General features: G+C 46.4%; 1 protein-coding gene across 1 annotated transcript in view; it reads left to right on the forward strand.

Annotated features, from left to right (window-relative positions):
• The window catches only part of ADAM19 (ADAM metallopeptidase domain 19), a 69,886-nt gene that overhangs the window by 49,905 nt on the left and 4,306 nt on the right, over positions 1–15,675 (forward strand). The window contains exons 10-20 of the mRNA XM_073649874.1: positions 861–945; positions 4,894–5,033; positions 6,028–6,205; positions 7,172–7,261; positions 7,352–7,547; positions 8,765–8,873; positions 11,290–11,491; positions 12,177–12,254; positions 12,539–12,647; positions 12,743–12,893; positions 14,526–14,586. Coding sequence (XP_073505975.1) covers positions 861–945; positions 4,894–5,033; positions 6,028–6,205; positions 7,172–7,261; positions 7,352–7,547; positions 8,765–8,873; positions 11,290–11,491; positions 12,177–12,254; positions 12,539–12,647; positions 12,743–12,893; positions 14,526–14,586 — 1,399 coding nt within the window. The remainder of the gene's footprint in view (positions 1–860; positions 946–4,893; positions 5,034–6,027; positions 6,206–7,171; positions 7,262–7,351; positions 7,548–8,764; positions 8,874–11,289; positions 11,492–12,176; positions 12,255–12,538; positions 12,648–12,742; positions 12,894–14,525; positions 14,587–15,675) is intronic.

Genomic DNA, 15,675 nt, shown 5'->3' on the forward strand with positions numbered 1-15,675 from the left:
AAAAGTTTACTTTTTGGGACATGGAACTTTATGGTTGAAAAGTCCTATTATTATACACAGCCCGATCCTTATACAAAAATGGAAAATGGGATTAAGGGGCCTCAAGTAGAGGATTGTATGTTACCATTGACACATCAGTTACATAAAGCTCAGACTGGCCCACTGGAGAACAGGAGAATCCTCCGGTGGGCCCCTGTGAGGAAGTGCTTATGAGTAGTGCAGAAAAAAAGCATCATTCATTAAGCAAGCTAGCCAAATTAATATTACATAGAAGCAAAAGTAAATTTGTGTTCTAGAGTCCGGTTATTTTTGCATGAACAGTGAGCCCCAAGAATCAATTGTTATTAGTGGGCCTTCGCCAAGCCAGTCCGACACTGGTTACATACAGAGCTTTTAGTCTGCTAATTACTATTAGGTCATCTACTGGAATATGAAGGGTTGAAATCCCAATAACTTGGCAAGAGGTAATTAGCAGGTACGACAAGGTGACATACATGATCCTACATTCTGTGTACATCGCTACGGCATATAGAAGCTATACAAATACCAGCCGATAAATGACACAATGGAGGAGCATTGTACTATATCTGTATTCTGGGATTGCTTCAGTCTAAAGGAAATCACCAAATTCCCTACAGTTACGTAATGGCTCCGGCATCCTTGTCTGAGTGCCATAACCCCCCCACACTCACCCCCCAGAGCATGGTACATTGCGATGCCAAGAATTTCAGCACTGGGGCCCTTTAGATGACAGCGGATTGTCTTAGCTTTCATCTGAATGCATAAAGTACTCGGTTCTGTCCAGCGGTTAGTGCTGTAGTCTGCCTGGTTTGTAACATTTTCCTATCTGTCTCCCATAGGGGGCGCACGTTTCACGGTACAACAATTGGTTTGGCTCCATTGCAGGCAATGTGCTCTTCCTATCAGTCTGGAGGTGTGAATATGGTAAGCAAGTCTTAGAAAGTTTATTATGCGTACCTCTCAATATGGGGCCCCATAGCAGAAATCAGTTTTGGGACGGAAAAAAATATTTGTTGGGATCACTGCACATAGGCGCAGTCATTGAAGGGCATATGTGGCGCCCCTGTGGGTTCAGTCGCCACAGAGGTACTGCATCTCACCCAGAGGAGTGGTAACCCACTCTCAGGTAAGGATAGAGTACTGAGACTCGCCCCCTGGGCCGTGGGGTACCCGGAACCGGGCTTCTGTACGATGCTGGGGGTAGTAGTGGCAACCCGATCGCGTGGCTCAGGGTGGTCAGACCAAATGGTGGCAGTCTATTTATCAGTGCTTTAAATGTCCGACTACGCCACCCGTGGATTGCGGTCAGGGATAACCGCCGCTGCGAGGCAGACCGCTGAGGCTGATGTTGGTGTGCAGCACAGGGGTAGGATAACTCCCCACGGGAAGAGTGTAGCCTCAGGGCAGTGTAAGTGGATGCTGGGGGTGATGGTGCAGGCGCAGCAGAAATCACACAGAGTCCAATGATGCAGTCCAGGGTCTTTTACTCACAGTTGTTATCCAAGTCACTTCTGTCAGCAAGGACTGCCCGAGCCGTGCTGCGTCCACCAGGAGAGGAGCTCGGTCAACCCCCAGGCTATTCAGGAGTATGGCACAGGACCCCCTTCTGTCCTTTCTCTGGCCTCTCGTGCCCCACCAGTGTCCTGACTTCTGACCGGCTACCGCGGACCGTGTCGGGTAAGCGTTGGCCTTCACTTCCCGCTATCCTATATAGTGCCTTCCTAGCAGGTTTAGCGGGGGGTCGCACCAATAAATGGTCACAGCCTCCGGTTCTTGGCTGAGGGTAGATTCGCCTCCACCAATTTAGGGATCCGGTACCTTTCCACAGCCTGACCCTTCCACCCGGTATAATGGGGTATGCAACGGTTGCTGACCGTTCTGCACTCTTAGGGTCCCTTCTGCCTTCTTGTTTCTGGAGCCTTTCTACTCCTCTGTCTCTTCTCCTTCCTTCCTTCTCCTTCTCCTCCTCTCTGGCCTCGGCCTTCTCTCTAGGCCTGCCTCGTGGAGCTGAGCTCCGGCTGAGCCACGGCTCCCTGTCAGCTCTCTCTACTCGAACTCAACTGAACTAAGATGGCTTCCACCTTTTATCTGCTTCTCTGTGTCTGAGCTCAGGTGACCTGCACCCAATGAGCTCCTCCCTGTGCTCCAGAAACCGTCCCCTCTCTGCTCCTACACCACTGGGTTCTCTCCCCCCCTCCCCACTCCAGCCAGGGACATGGTCAGTTGTGCCCGCATCTGGGAGCACCGTCGAGCTGTCCCCCGGAAATGGGGTGAGTGTATGTGTGTGCAGCTAACTGAGCCCTGGTCCACACTCCATCCTTACCTGGGAGTGGAATATCACACCTCTGGTTGAGGTGCAATACCCCTGTAGCAACCGAACCCTCGGGGCACTACAACTGCCCGGGACCCTAACACCTGCATCCAACACTACACTACTCCAGACCAGCAGGAGGGGCAAGATGCATCGCTTGCCTGCTGAGCCCTGTCCCTGGCTGGAGAGGGGGAACCATGTAGTGGATGTGGGTGGAGGAAGAAGATCAGGGGAGCACTTGAGAAGGAGGATTTAAAAAGGGAAGCCATCTTGGGTGTGTAGTCAGTCAGTGGAGAAGAAGTGAGTTCAGTTCAGTCAGTCAGAGGAGGAGAGTGAAAGGAGCAGGAGCTCTGCTCAGGAGGAGGGCCTAGTGAGAGGCCCAGGACAGACTGAAGAGAGGAGAGGAGCAGGAAGGAAGGCTCCAGAACAGAAAGGATCCCAGGGGCACGGGCAGTGCGGATGCCACCCGTGCGCCCGAACCCACCAGGAGTGGAAGGATCAGGCCGCAGAGAGGGGATCGGCCCCTAAACTAGCAGAGTTCTTCAAGTCTCAACTAGATAACCGAAGGGTGCTGCATTTCAGGTGCTGTAGCCAACAGCCACACCTAATCGCCAAAAAGGTGACCATACAGGACCCAGGGGTCACTGTCTTGGGACACTGGGTGTGAGGCGCAGGGCAGGAGGGTGAGAGCCAGCGCAGGAAGTCGAACAGAAAAAGCACACAGAACGGGGTCCCGCTAAGTGCTCTGGAATTACCTGAGGGTATGCTGAACCCCTCCTTAAGTAGACACAGGACGACGTGGGAGGTTATACACCCGTAACTGTAACCTGGAATCTTGGCAAACTGTGAGTAAAACCCTGAAGACTGCACCCCACTGTCTCTGTGAATTATTGCTGCGCCATCATCCCCCTGCACCACCCTGCAACATCTATTACATCCCCATTAGACTGCCCTGGAGCTAAGCTCTGCCTGTGGAGAGCTGAACCAACTCTGCTGCATTAACAACAGCTCCAGAGGACCTGCTCCGCAGCGGAGGCTCCATATAGCCGCATACCACAGGTGGCGTCACGAACATTTATATAAAAACTTTAATTCCCCTTTTCTCAACTTCCCCTTTTATTGACCGCCCTGGGTCACGGACCGGGTCACCGCCACTGTGACATCTCCCCTAGCAACGACCAGCCCGGCTCCCGAGTACCGCACGGCTCAGGGGGCGCGTCACATACTCAGATAGAGGGACATGCATTGTGGCACATAAACAGAAATAGTGCCTGCATTGAAGCCCCTTACTGTCCTCATCCACTACAATACCCCTTTCATAGCCTTCATAAAGTATAATAAATTCCCCCCACAATATGATACCCCATAGGGAATTGTTCCACAAAATTTGCTCCCAGAGCTACCCACACACAGTACGATGCCCCCACAGTCTCACCATACAGTTTAATGGCCACAGGAGCACTTCAAAAATTTGATTCCCTCCACAGCCAGAACACACAGTATGATAACCCCCACAACTCCCTATACTGTATAATGGCTCCCACAGCCTCCATACAGTGTTATGCTCATCACAGCCTCCCATACTGTATGATTTCAGCCCCCCACACAGTACTGTGACTCCCACAGCACCCCACACACATTATGATGGCCCCACCGCCTCCCACACACCATATAATAACCCTCATAGTCTCCCATACAGTATGATGTCCCCCACAGCTCACCATATAGTATGATGGCCTTTACAGCCACCTATACAGTATTATGCCTCCCACAGCTCCCCATACAGTAGGATGGCCCTTAAATCCCCCCACACACAGTATGATGGCCCCATCAGCACCCCATACAGTATAATGGTCTTTAAATCCACACACATAATATGATAGCCCCATCAGCAGCCCAGACAGTATGATGGCCCTTAAATCCCCCCACACACAGTATGATGGCCCCATCAGCACCCCATACAGTATGATTGCTTCCACAGCCCCCCTCCCTACACACAGTTTGATGGCCACAAGCAATGACAAACAAAGTATATCAAAATAAATACTCTCCTCACCCCTGTTTCCCTGATTCGCTGCCCCGGTCTGAGTCTCCACACAGCAGACACGATCCAGTGATGTCATCGCGCCTGCTGCGCTGAAACTCCGATATACAGGCTGAATGATGGAGCAGAGCGCCAACAGCCCCCTATTCCACCTTTATATTCACCGGTATCTGCATCCTCAGGGTGCAGATACCTTTAAAATCAAAATGCACTGTCAATGGTGCGGGGGGCTTGCCGCTTGACACTGGTTTCCCCTAGCGGACAGGCCCCATAGTGTTCGCATGGACTGTCCATATGCTGCCCCTGCCTCCCAACATTCCTGCAAACCTGGTCAGAAAATGATCATATGTGTAATTATGTACAAAAGTGGTCGTTTCTGAGCAGATTGCGCTCACAGTATGACCAGGCATGCAAATGTGGGGAGGTGGGTATATATGTATGCCCAGCGGTGCATATGCCAGGCTTCTGTGCACGGCTTATCTTTTGCAGTCGGTATAACCTGCTTCCATTATTGCAGGATCATTCAGACAATGCAATCGGAGTTGCAGCCACTATGGCCCATGAAATGGGACATAATTTTGGAATGAGCCACGACGCTGCCGGCTGTTGCACAGCGAAACCAGAAGACGGCGGTTGCATCATGGCCGCCGCTACGGGGTGAGTACATGCTTTAAATCCTAAAAAGTAAGAGTGACAACAATAAGGATGGAATTAAAATCCACAATCATGCATATTGAAATTTCTATGAAGTACCTGTATGGCGTTTCTGCGGATAGACCCTTTATTTTTACACATTTCTAGCCTCGTGAGGACATTGAAAAATGCAAAAAAAATGCTGGAAAATGCTGCCCCCTGCAGCTCTACATGGGAGTTGCCTCAGTTGAAATCTGATAGCCCCCACAGCCCCCCACACAGTATGATAGCCCCCATGACCCCTTACACAATCTAATAGCCCCCATAGACCCCCCACACAGTATTATAGCCCCCATGACCCCTTATACAATATAATGGCCCCCACAGCACCCCACACAGTATGATAGCCCCCAAGACCCCTTATACATTTGGCCCCCACACACAGTATGATAGCCCCCACGACCCCTTATACAATATAATGGCCCCTACAGCCCCCCACACAGTATGATAGTCCCCACGACCCCTTATACAATATAATGGCCCCTACAGCCCCCCACACAGTATGATAGTCCCCACGACCCCTTATACAACATAATGGCCCCCACGGCCCCCCACACACAATATGATAGTCACCCATTACCCCTTATACACTATAATGGCGCCCACAGTCCCCACACAGTACAATATCCCCCATGACCCCTTATACAACATAAAGGCCCCACAGCCCCCCACACACAGTACGATAGCCACCCATTACCTCTTATACAATATCATGGTCTCCACAGTCCCCCACACAGTATGATAGCCCCCAAGACCCCTTATACATTTGGTCCCCACACACAGTATGATAGCCCCCATTACTCCCTATACAGTATAATGGCCCCCATAGTCCTCCATACAGTGTCTCATGGATGCTGCACTTCGGCATAGGCCTTCATATCTGTGATAGATGCTAATAGTTATGAAAGCAGCAAGGCCATGAGAATGGAGGAAACTGAATAATCGATACTGCTTCCAGGCATCCTTTCCCCAAAGTGTTCAATGCCTGTAATAGACGGGAACTGGAGCGCTTCTTACGCTCCGGAGGAGGAATGTGCCTCAGCAACACCCCGGACACCAAGACTCTGTACGGAGGAGCGCGCTGCGGAAATGGCTTCTTGGAGGAGGGAGAGCAGTGTGATTGTGGGGATCTCGAGGTAAGAGATGAGATCTGCGGTGGCCACTTTGGCAACTAGTCTTGAATCATACTAATATCTACTATTTCTGTGCACAGCTCCTATGCAGAACCATGCGCATTAAAGGGGTTTTACCAAGATTGCAACCTCTCGCAACAATCGGCTATCACCGTCAGTCCCGTAGATTGTACCGAACAACAAGCATGTCACTTTTTTTAACTGCTTCAATGTCGTTATGACATTGTTGTGCACTATGTCTATTTTATGGGGCGCATAGCCTTAAAATTCATTTAGATAGCCCATAATCTGGAAATGAGCATTCCTAGGAATGGTCTTTCCCGATTATCTGCCAAAGTAGGCCTGTAACACATGACTGCTGGATCAGAGTTTGTTTGTAGCCAGTGTCATTGTTGCAGCAGCAGCAACCTTAGGGCTAGGGTTAGAAGGAAAAATTGGACATGTTCACAGTCCCCTAGAATAATATTGGTCTGATGGTCTGATGTTTTGTCGGATCGCACTTCGACCGTCTGCACCTGCCCTTAGTATGTACAGATGTGCATGGGAACTCAATGCAATGTTTTAGTAAAAAAAAATGTGCAGAATTGCTTAATTTTTCATTTTAGATGCTTTTAAACAATGGTATGTGCAGAATTACAAGTTGCACTTTTTTTTTCAAATGCCATGACTCCAGTATAGATGTGTGCGTGCTAATAACCATTACCAAATATAATAATAATAATATTTGTTTTGTAGCCAGTGTCCTTGTTACAGCAGCAACCTTAGGGCTAGGGTTAGAAGGAAAAATTGGACATGTTCGCAGTCCCCTAAAATAACATTGGTTTGATGTTTTGTCGGACTGTCTGAACCTGCCCTTATAATAAATATAAATATATTAATATATATAAGCTTATATATAATTCATATAAGCTAATAACTATGATTAGTCCAGTATAAATCTCTTTATTTTTTCTCCTTCTCTCTTTGCAGCAGTGTGATAACCCATGCTGTAATGCCACCACTTGCGCGCTGCTGCCAGGGGCTGATTGTGCCCACGGGACTTGCTGCCATCAGTGCCGAGTAAGACGTCTTATATTCATGGTGTGTAACGCCGACCCTTTATGTGAAACACGTGTGGCCTAATCCCTGCGTGTAACATTCCCCCATTAGCTGAGGACACCTGGCTTCCCATGTCGGAAGACATCCAGAGCCTGCGACCTTCCAGAATTCTGCACCGGACGTTCTCCCGAGTGTCCTCCTAACTCCTTCCAGCTGGACGGCACGTCTTGCCAAAATGCAGAAGCTTTTTGCTACAACGGGAGATGTCTAACCCACCAGCAACAGTGTCGGCAGCTCTGGGGAAATGGTGAGTTATGGATTCAATAAATATGCCCTAAAATATATAATTTATATCTGTGTCCATGAATACGTTCATTATTATAGTCCAGAAAAATACCTCTTTTTATGGATTTTTTTTTTTTACTTTTTACGATAAATATATATTTTTTAATTAAATTTTATTCAAAGTTATTCCAATCATTTAAAGGCTACGTACACCCTTGCACACACTATTATTTTTGCACATTTGTTTCCAAAATGCAAAGTTAGGCAACTTCCTGAACAGTCTTTATTAAAATATTCTACCATTTTGCTGCTGCAGAGTCTGTAAGTACCTTATCTAGCTGAGTGATCTGCAACAAATGTTAAAAATCCAACAGCTGACCTCTCTCTGCTTTTGACTTCTCTCTGCTCTTCTATCCATTCTCTCAGTTATAGAGATGGCAGCAGGAAGGGAGTGGGGATTGTACACAGATCTCCACTTTGTGGACAGGAGAGAAAGTATGTATTGTCTCAGGAAGGGCAGAAAAAAAATACACTGTAGATAAGAAAGGAAACACATGGAGAGGAAATAAGTGCATGATAGAAGCTGTGCCGCTACATGAGCTAATAAAGACAACAGCACACTGGATATAGACCATGCTCACATCCAGCCTATATTACTGGGAGAGACAATCCCACAATGTCAGACTGTAAACCTCAATTCATGGAGTGAAGATTAATGCAGTTTCATTAACTAAAGATAATCACAAACATATGTAAAAATAATTTTTTTCCATGCCACAGTTGTCCATAGCTGAGTGCAGGGACACCCCATTAATCCTGAGAACGGCCCGTGTCTGAATGGAGTGGGAATTATTATTTAAGTATGTTTAGTCTCACTACGGGACCTAACAAAGAACTATTGTCTGTCAGTGTAAAACTGATAGGTAATCAATTAGGCTGTGCCAGTGACATGGCCAAATAGGCATACAGCCATGGCAGGTCTGGGGCCTTTATTAGACCCCAATCTGACAACTCATCAGCACCTCCGTGAGCATGTCAGTAAGGTGAAAGAGCCCTCTACTTTGGTTGAACTGCTTAGATGCTATGATTAATATGGACTGCAGCATCTAGGGGTTAACGAAAAACAGCTGCCAAATAACCCGGAGTTTAGAGATAACAGTGCCATGAAAGGTTAATGAGTCATGTGTTATGTATAGATACATACCTGCATCTGACATGTATATTGTGTTTGTGTTACAGGAGCGGGTATAGCGCCAGATGTGTGCTTTGAAAGGATCAACGCAGCTGGCGATCAGTATGGCAACTGTGGGCGAGATATGAACGGTGAATACAGAAAATGTGAAGCCAAGTGAGTGGGCAGAGTGACACCAATCTGTATGGTCAATATGTGATGTACCGTAATGCTCTGTGCAGCGAACCTTCCATCAGGGGTCAGGCCATGACCACCATATACTGAAGACCCTCACATATGCCATGGTATAGCTGTACTGTACACTGTGTGCAGAATTATTAGGCAAGTTGTATTTTAGAGGATTATTTTTATTATTGATCAACAACTATGTTCTCAATCAACCCAAAAGACTCATAAATATCCAAGCTTAATATTTTTGGAAGTTGGAGTGGGGTTTTTTTTAGATTTGGCTATCTTAGGAGGATATCTGTGTGCAGGTAACTATTACTGTGCATAATTATTAGGCAACTTAATAAAAACCAAATATAATCCCATCTCACTTGTTTATTTTCACCAGGTAAACCAATATCAGTGCACAAAATTTAGAAATAAACATTTCTGACATGCAAAAACCAAAAAACAAAAAAATTAGTGATGAATATAGCCACCTTTCTCTATGATGACACTCAACAGCCTTCCATCCATAGATTCTGTCAGTTGCTTGATCTGTTTTCGATCAACATTGCGAGCGGCAGCCACCACAGCCTCCCAGACACTGCTCCGAGAGGTGTACTGTTTTCCCTCCCTGTAGATCTCACATTTTATGATGGACCACAGGTTCTCTATGGGGTTCAGATCAGGTGAACAAGGGGGCCATGGCATTATTTTTTCTTCTTTTAGACCTTTACTGGCCAGCCACGCTGTGGAGTAGTTGGATGCATGTGATGGAGCATTGTCCTGCATGAAAATCATGTTTTTCTTGAACGATACCGACTTCTTCCTGTACCACTGCTTGAAGAAGTTGTCTTCCAGAAACTGGCAGTAGGTCTGGGAGTTGAGCTTCACTCCATCCTCAACCCGAAAAGGTTCCACAAGTTCATCTTTGATGATACCAGCCCATACCAGTACCCCACCTCCACCTTGCTGGCGTCTGAGTCGGAGTGGAGCTCTCTGCCCTTTACTGATCCAGCCTCTGGCCCATCCATCTGCCCCATCTAGAGTCTCTCTCATTTCATCAGTCCATAAAACCTTTGAAAAATCAGTCTTAAGATATTTCTTGGCCCATTCTTGACGTTTTATCTTATGTTTCTTGTTCAGAGGAGGTGGTTTTTCAGCCTTCCTTACCTTGGCCATGTCCCTGAGTATCGCACACCTTGTGCTTTTTGATACTCCAGTAACGTTGCAGCTCTGAAATATGGCAAAACTGGTGGCGAATGACATCTTGGCAGCTTCACGCTTGATTTTCCTCAATTCATGGGCAGTTATTTTGCGCCTTTTTTGGCCAACACGCTTCTTGCGACCCTGTTGGCTATTTGCCATGAAACGCTTGATTGTTCGGTGATCACGCTTCAAAAGTTTGGAAATTTCAAGACTGCTGCATCCCTCTGCAAGACATCTCACAATTTTGGACTTTTCAGAGCCCGTCAAATCTCTCTTCTGACCCATTTTGCCAAAGGAAAGGAAGCTGCCTAATAATTAAGCACACTTTATATAGGGTGTTGATGTCATTAGTCAACACCCCTCCTCATTACAGAGATGCACATCACCAGATTTACTTAATTGGTAGTTGGCTCTCAAGCCTATGCAGCTTGGAGTAGGACATGTATAAAAAGTATTAAAGTGATCAAAATACTCATTTGCCTAATAATTCTGCACACAGTGTATATATACACATGTCGTTCATTGGCCACAATGTTACAAAATACATTAGCAGAACTAAAGGTGTAGTGATGTTTACGGGGGGGGAGGTGTCTGATTATTCTAATTCAATGGCATAAGGTTTTTTTCAGATGTGGAGAGAAAAAAAATGAAACGTTTCTCCACCTTCTCCATTGTGACTGTCCATGAAAATCGGGCCGCACTCAGATGTCATCCAAGTGTGGTCCGATTTTTTTTTTTTTCACGGGACCATTGACTTGCATCGTCAATCATGATCAAAATCAGACAGGTCTCTGTTTTTTTTTTTACACGCACCACTCAGACATATGCACAGCCCCTTAGAATATCATAGGTATGAGTGGTGTCCGTGAAAACCTCAGATAACACTCGTCCGAGCCCTGGTTTGTCTTCTCCCTTTACATTTGGGTGGCTAGACTCCTCTCAAAAGAATGACAAAAAGGCGGTGAGAAACTGGCCTGAGGGTCAAGATGAAGGTGACGGGGACAGACAACAGGTCTTCTTTTCCTGGGTGGAGCCCGTTTTGATCTTTGCTGTGGTGGCCCCAATCTATATCGGCCTTTAGCTCTTAGGATGTCATTGCTAACCTTAGTTACTTTTGGGTGATGGACGTCGGAAAACGATGGATGGCCCAGTGTGGCCTGCAGGACAGCGACTTTCATGGATGATTGGTGATACGAGTGTCTTCTCTCACTAGACATGCCAAGTGCGGGAAGATCCAGTGCCTGAGCTCTGCCTATAAGCCCATCGAGCACAGTGCGGTGGCCATAGACACCACTATCACCGTGCAGGGGAGACGCGTCCTCTGCCGGGGGACACATGTTTACAGGGTAACTGAAGAGGAAGACATGATGGATCCAGGACTCGTCCTTTCGGGCACTAAGTGTGGAGTGAACCAGGTCAGATATAACCTACCCTACGACTTCAAATTTTTTAATAACTTATGCAACTTTTTAATATACTTTGGTATTTGAAGGGTTATTATTGATCCATTGCTGATAGCTTACTGATTACAAAGGGTCCGACGCCTGAGACCCCCAGCCATCCGAAGAACGGGGCAGTCCTATACACAATGAATGGAAAAAAGGTTCAGCATGTGCACCTCAGCTCCATTCAAGATGGGGTTCTCCAGAGCCTTGTTCTCAGGATCGCTGGGGTCCCACCAATCGGACCCCCAGCGTTCAGTAAGATATCTCCTCTCCTATTGATAGTGGCTACGTTATTATTTTGGGAATAACCCTTTAATTTTTCACCACTGTCAAAATCTGTGGTTGGGAACATTTTTGTTTAGAGGTTGGGATCCAAGGGGTAACATTTTTCCTTGTGGAGAGTGACGTGTCAAGCCTGGCATGCCCAGGTGAGCAGACTTTTAAGCCGCAATGCTCCTCTGGGAAAGCATGTTTAGAGGTTGAAAATTTCTAAAAATCCTAAACTAAAATAGATCCGTTTGCCCCAATGTATCTGCAGGTGAACAGGTATATTCAACAGGGACTGGTATTTCCCACCCACCACCCCGCTATAATTTGGGAAGATGTGCTGGAATTATTGCAGATCTTATAATATATTCTCATTTCTTTTCTGCAGATTTGCTTCGAAGGACAGTGCAAAAATATTACATTCTTGCTGGTGGATGAATGTGCGAAAAAATGCAACGGCAATGGGGTGAGTGCCTGTTGTCATGTTGGGAACTATCAGAAAATAAAGAGGCAAAAAGCAATAAGAATTAACAGTAGGTTAAATGATTTTCCATTTTCAGAAAACCTGTTCCCCAGCGCAGTTTTCATTCACAAAAAAAAACACATAAAAAAATCTGCATGTGAACATGTCCTAAATCTAAAGGGACATTCGCTTTGGAAATCTCTTTTTCAGGTCCCAAGATAATAAAGTGGTGATTTTTTTTTTAACCTGTAAACTTTCTTTTAAGTAATGTAGTATATAATTTACAGATCTGCAATAATAATCAGAACTGCCATTGTTTCCCTGGATGGAGGCCTCCCTATTGTAACCAGACAGGTAATGGCGGCAGCCTGGACAGCGGACCGGTACCTGCAGATGGTACGTCCTCTAAATCTAAATTTTTCTAAAAATTAGATTGGTATTTAATGGAATCCGGACAATTGTATCTGATTTTTACCTGTTTTTGCTGCCAGGTTCTCAGTCTGTGGTCTTCTGGATCTTTATTCCTCTGTCATTACTAGCTGGGATGATAGTGATGGTGTCCATATACCTCCACAAACACGGGTGCTTACAAAGACTTTTCCAGCCAGACAATGTGCCTGTCTCTGGGTCTCTGCAGAAGAGGTGGGCATGGTATTACTGCACTTATGTAGCGTAAGCTTCACTCTGTACAACCCTTCGGAGCGCCAATTTACAGCCAGCATCTACATCTAACAGAAACGACCAGAGCTGCCACCTATCGCTGCTGTTTAGGGATGAGAGAACCTGTAGATGGTCGAGTTCGACCAAAGTTCGGTTCGGGTACCAGAACTCTACCCAAACTTGAACCCGAACCCCATAGAAGTCAATGGGGACCCGAACTTTGGTGCACGCTCCCTCTGCAACACTGTTCTCCTGGAACGCCGAACACTTCCGGGAAAAGTCCGCTTTCATGTGTCTTGCACTGAGGAGAGGCTTCTGTTGGGCCACTCTGCCATAAAGGCCCGACTGGTTGAGGGCTGCAGTGATAGTTGACTTTGTGGAACTTTCTCCCATCTCCCTTCTGCATCTCTGGAGCTCAGCCACAGTGATTTTGGGGTTCTTCTTTACCTCTCTCACCAAGGCTCTTCTCCCACGATTGCTCCGTTTGGCTGGACGGCCAGGTCTAGGAAGACTTCTGGTGATCCCAAACTTCTTCCATTTAAGGATAATGGAGGCCACTGTGCTCTTAGGAACCTTGAGTAATGCAGAAATTCTTTTGTAACCTTGGCCAGATCTGTGCCTTGCCACAATTCTGTCTCTGGGCTCCTTGGGCAGTTCCTTTGAGCTCATGATTCTCATTTGGTCTGACATGCACTGTGAGCTCTGAGGTCTTATATAGACAGGTGTGTGCCTTTCCAAATCAAGTCCTATCAGTTTAATTAAACACAGCTGAACTCCAATGATGGAGTAGAACCATCTCAAGGAGGATCACAAGGAAATGGACAGCATGTGACTTAAATATGAGTGTCTGAGCACAGGGTCTGAATACTTATGACCATGTGATATTTCAGTTTTTCTTTTGTAATAAATTTGCAAAAATTTCTACATTTCTATTTTTTTTCAGTCAAGATGGGGTGCAGAGTGTACTTTAATGAGAAAAAAATGAACTTTTTAGAATTTACCAAATGGCTGCAATGAAACAAAGAGTGAAAAATTTAAAGGGGTCTGAATACTTTCTGTACCCACTGTACATAATATTAAAACGTATACATTTAAAAATACAATGGCGGAATTATATTTTATTTTTACATTTAAAAAAAAATGAATGTCACTTGGAAGAAGGGGAGGAAAAACAAAAGGGTAATAAAATTTAAATTTGCCTAGTTGGGAACAGTTTCATACATTTTTTGGGAGCATAAGGGATAAAAATCAGGAAGCTTACCATTGTTGTTTGAGCTTTATTTTTATGGTATGTACTGTGCAGTATAAATGACGTTAACTTTATTCTCTGCTGATACGATGGCAGTGTTACCAAATTTATATATTTTTTTTTATAGGTTTACTACTTTTACACATTGAAGAAAAACAACTATTTTTTTGTGTTAGCATATATTGAAAACCGTAACTTTGAAGTGGTTATTCGAGCGCTTACTTTGTGCAGGACGTTTTGTTGTGACAGTCACTTTTTTCTTGGCATTGTCTTTTAGTTTTCTTTTGTTATGGCGTTCACCATGTGAGATTAATAACCTTTCACATGCTTATTCTTTTATATTTTTCCTTTTTTATCCTTTTAAGTGAAAGTGGAGAAAAAACAAAACTTGAATCTACCTCAAGACCCAAACCTCAGATTCAGATTGTAAGTTTTTGGGGAGAGTTGAACGAATCGTTTCGCAATAAGTCAATTTTTTTTTAATTGAAATTCCTGAAAATTTCTGTTTCAAATTAATCCAAATTTGTCTGCATTCAATTTGTACGAGCTAGCAAAATGGAGTACTGGATTTTTTTTCTTTTTAGGGACAGGAAGGGTTTAATATATAAAATATTATACCTACCCTTCCTACCCATCACCCATTCTAGTACTGCAACTCCCTGCCAGTCATCAAATCACTCCCTTTGGTCTTCGGATTCTCCGGTGCTGCTGACTAGTCCTCTCACGGTCACGATGCATGACCCCTCGTCAGGTCTAGCCACTGCCAAAAGATCCGAAGAACGTTGGAAGTGGATGACCAAGCAGAAAGCTGTTTTGTTAAGACAGGTGAGGGACGGCCCCTGGACGGGTGAGGGACGGCCCCAGGACGGGTGAGGGACGGCCCCAGGACGGGTGGGGGACGGCCCCAGGACGGGTGGGCGACGGCCCCAGGACGGGTGAGGGACGGCCCCAGGACGGGTGAGGGACGGCCCCAGGACGGGTGAGGGACGGCCCCAGGACGGGTGAGGGATGGCCCAGGAAAGGTGAGGAAAGGCCAAGGACAGGTGAAGGACGGACCTAGGATAGGCGAGGGACGGCCCAAGGACAGGTGAGGCCAGGGACAGGTGAGGTACGGCCCTGGGACATGTGAGGGACGGACCTAGGACATGTGAGGGACGGACCTAGGACATGTGAGGGACGGACCTAGGACATGTGAGGGACGGACCTAGAGCATGTGAGGGACGGCCCTAGGGCATGTGAGGGACGGCCCTAGGGCATGTGAGGGACGGCCCTAGGACAGGTGAGGGACGACCCTAGGACAGGTGAGGAATGGACCTAGGACAGGTGAGGGACGACCCTAGGACAGGTGAGGGACGACCCTAGGACAGGTGAGCGATGACCCTAGGACAGGTGAGGGACGACCCTAGGACAGGTGAGGGTTGGTTCTAGGACATGTGAGGGACGGACCTAGGACAGGTGACTATAACCTATTTTTATTTTTTAACCTCTTCCCACCCCTCTGTTTATTATGCTTTC

The sequence above is a fragment of the Phyllobates terribilis genome, unplaced genomic scaffold, assembly GCF_046119375.1.
Source record: "Phyllobates terribilis strain yellow unplaced genomic scaffold, ASM4611937v1 Scaffold_10__3_contigs__length_209671492, whole genome shotgun sequence".
In the NCBI taxonomy this organism is placed as follows: domain Eukaryota; kingdom Metazoa; phylum Chordata; class Amphibia; order Anura; family Dendrobatidae; genus Phyllobates; species Phyllobates terribilis.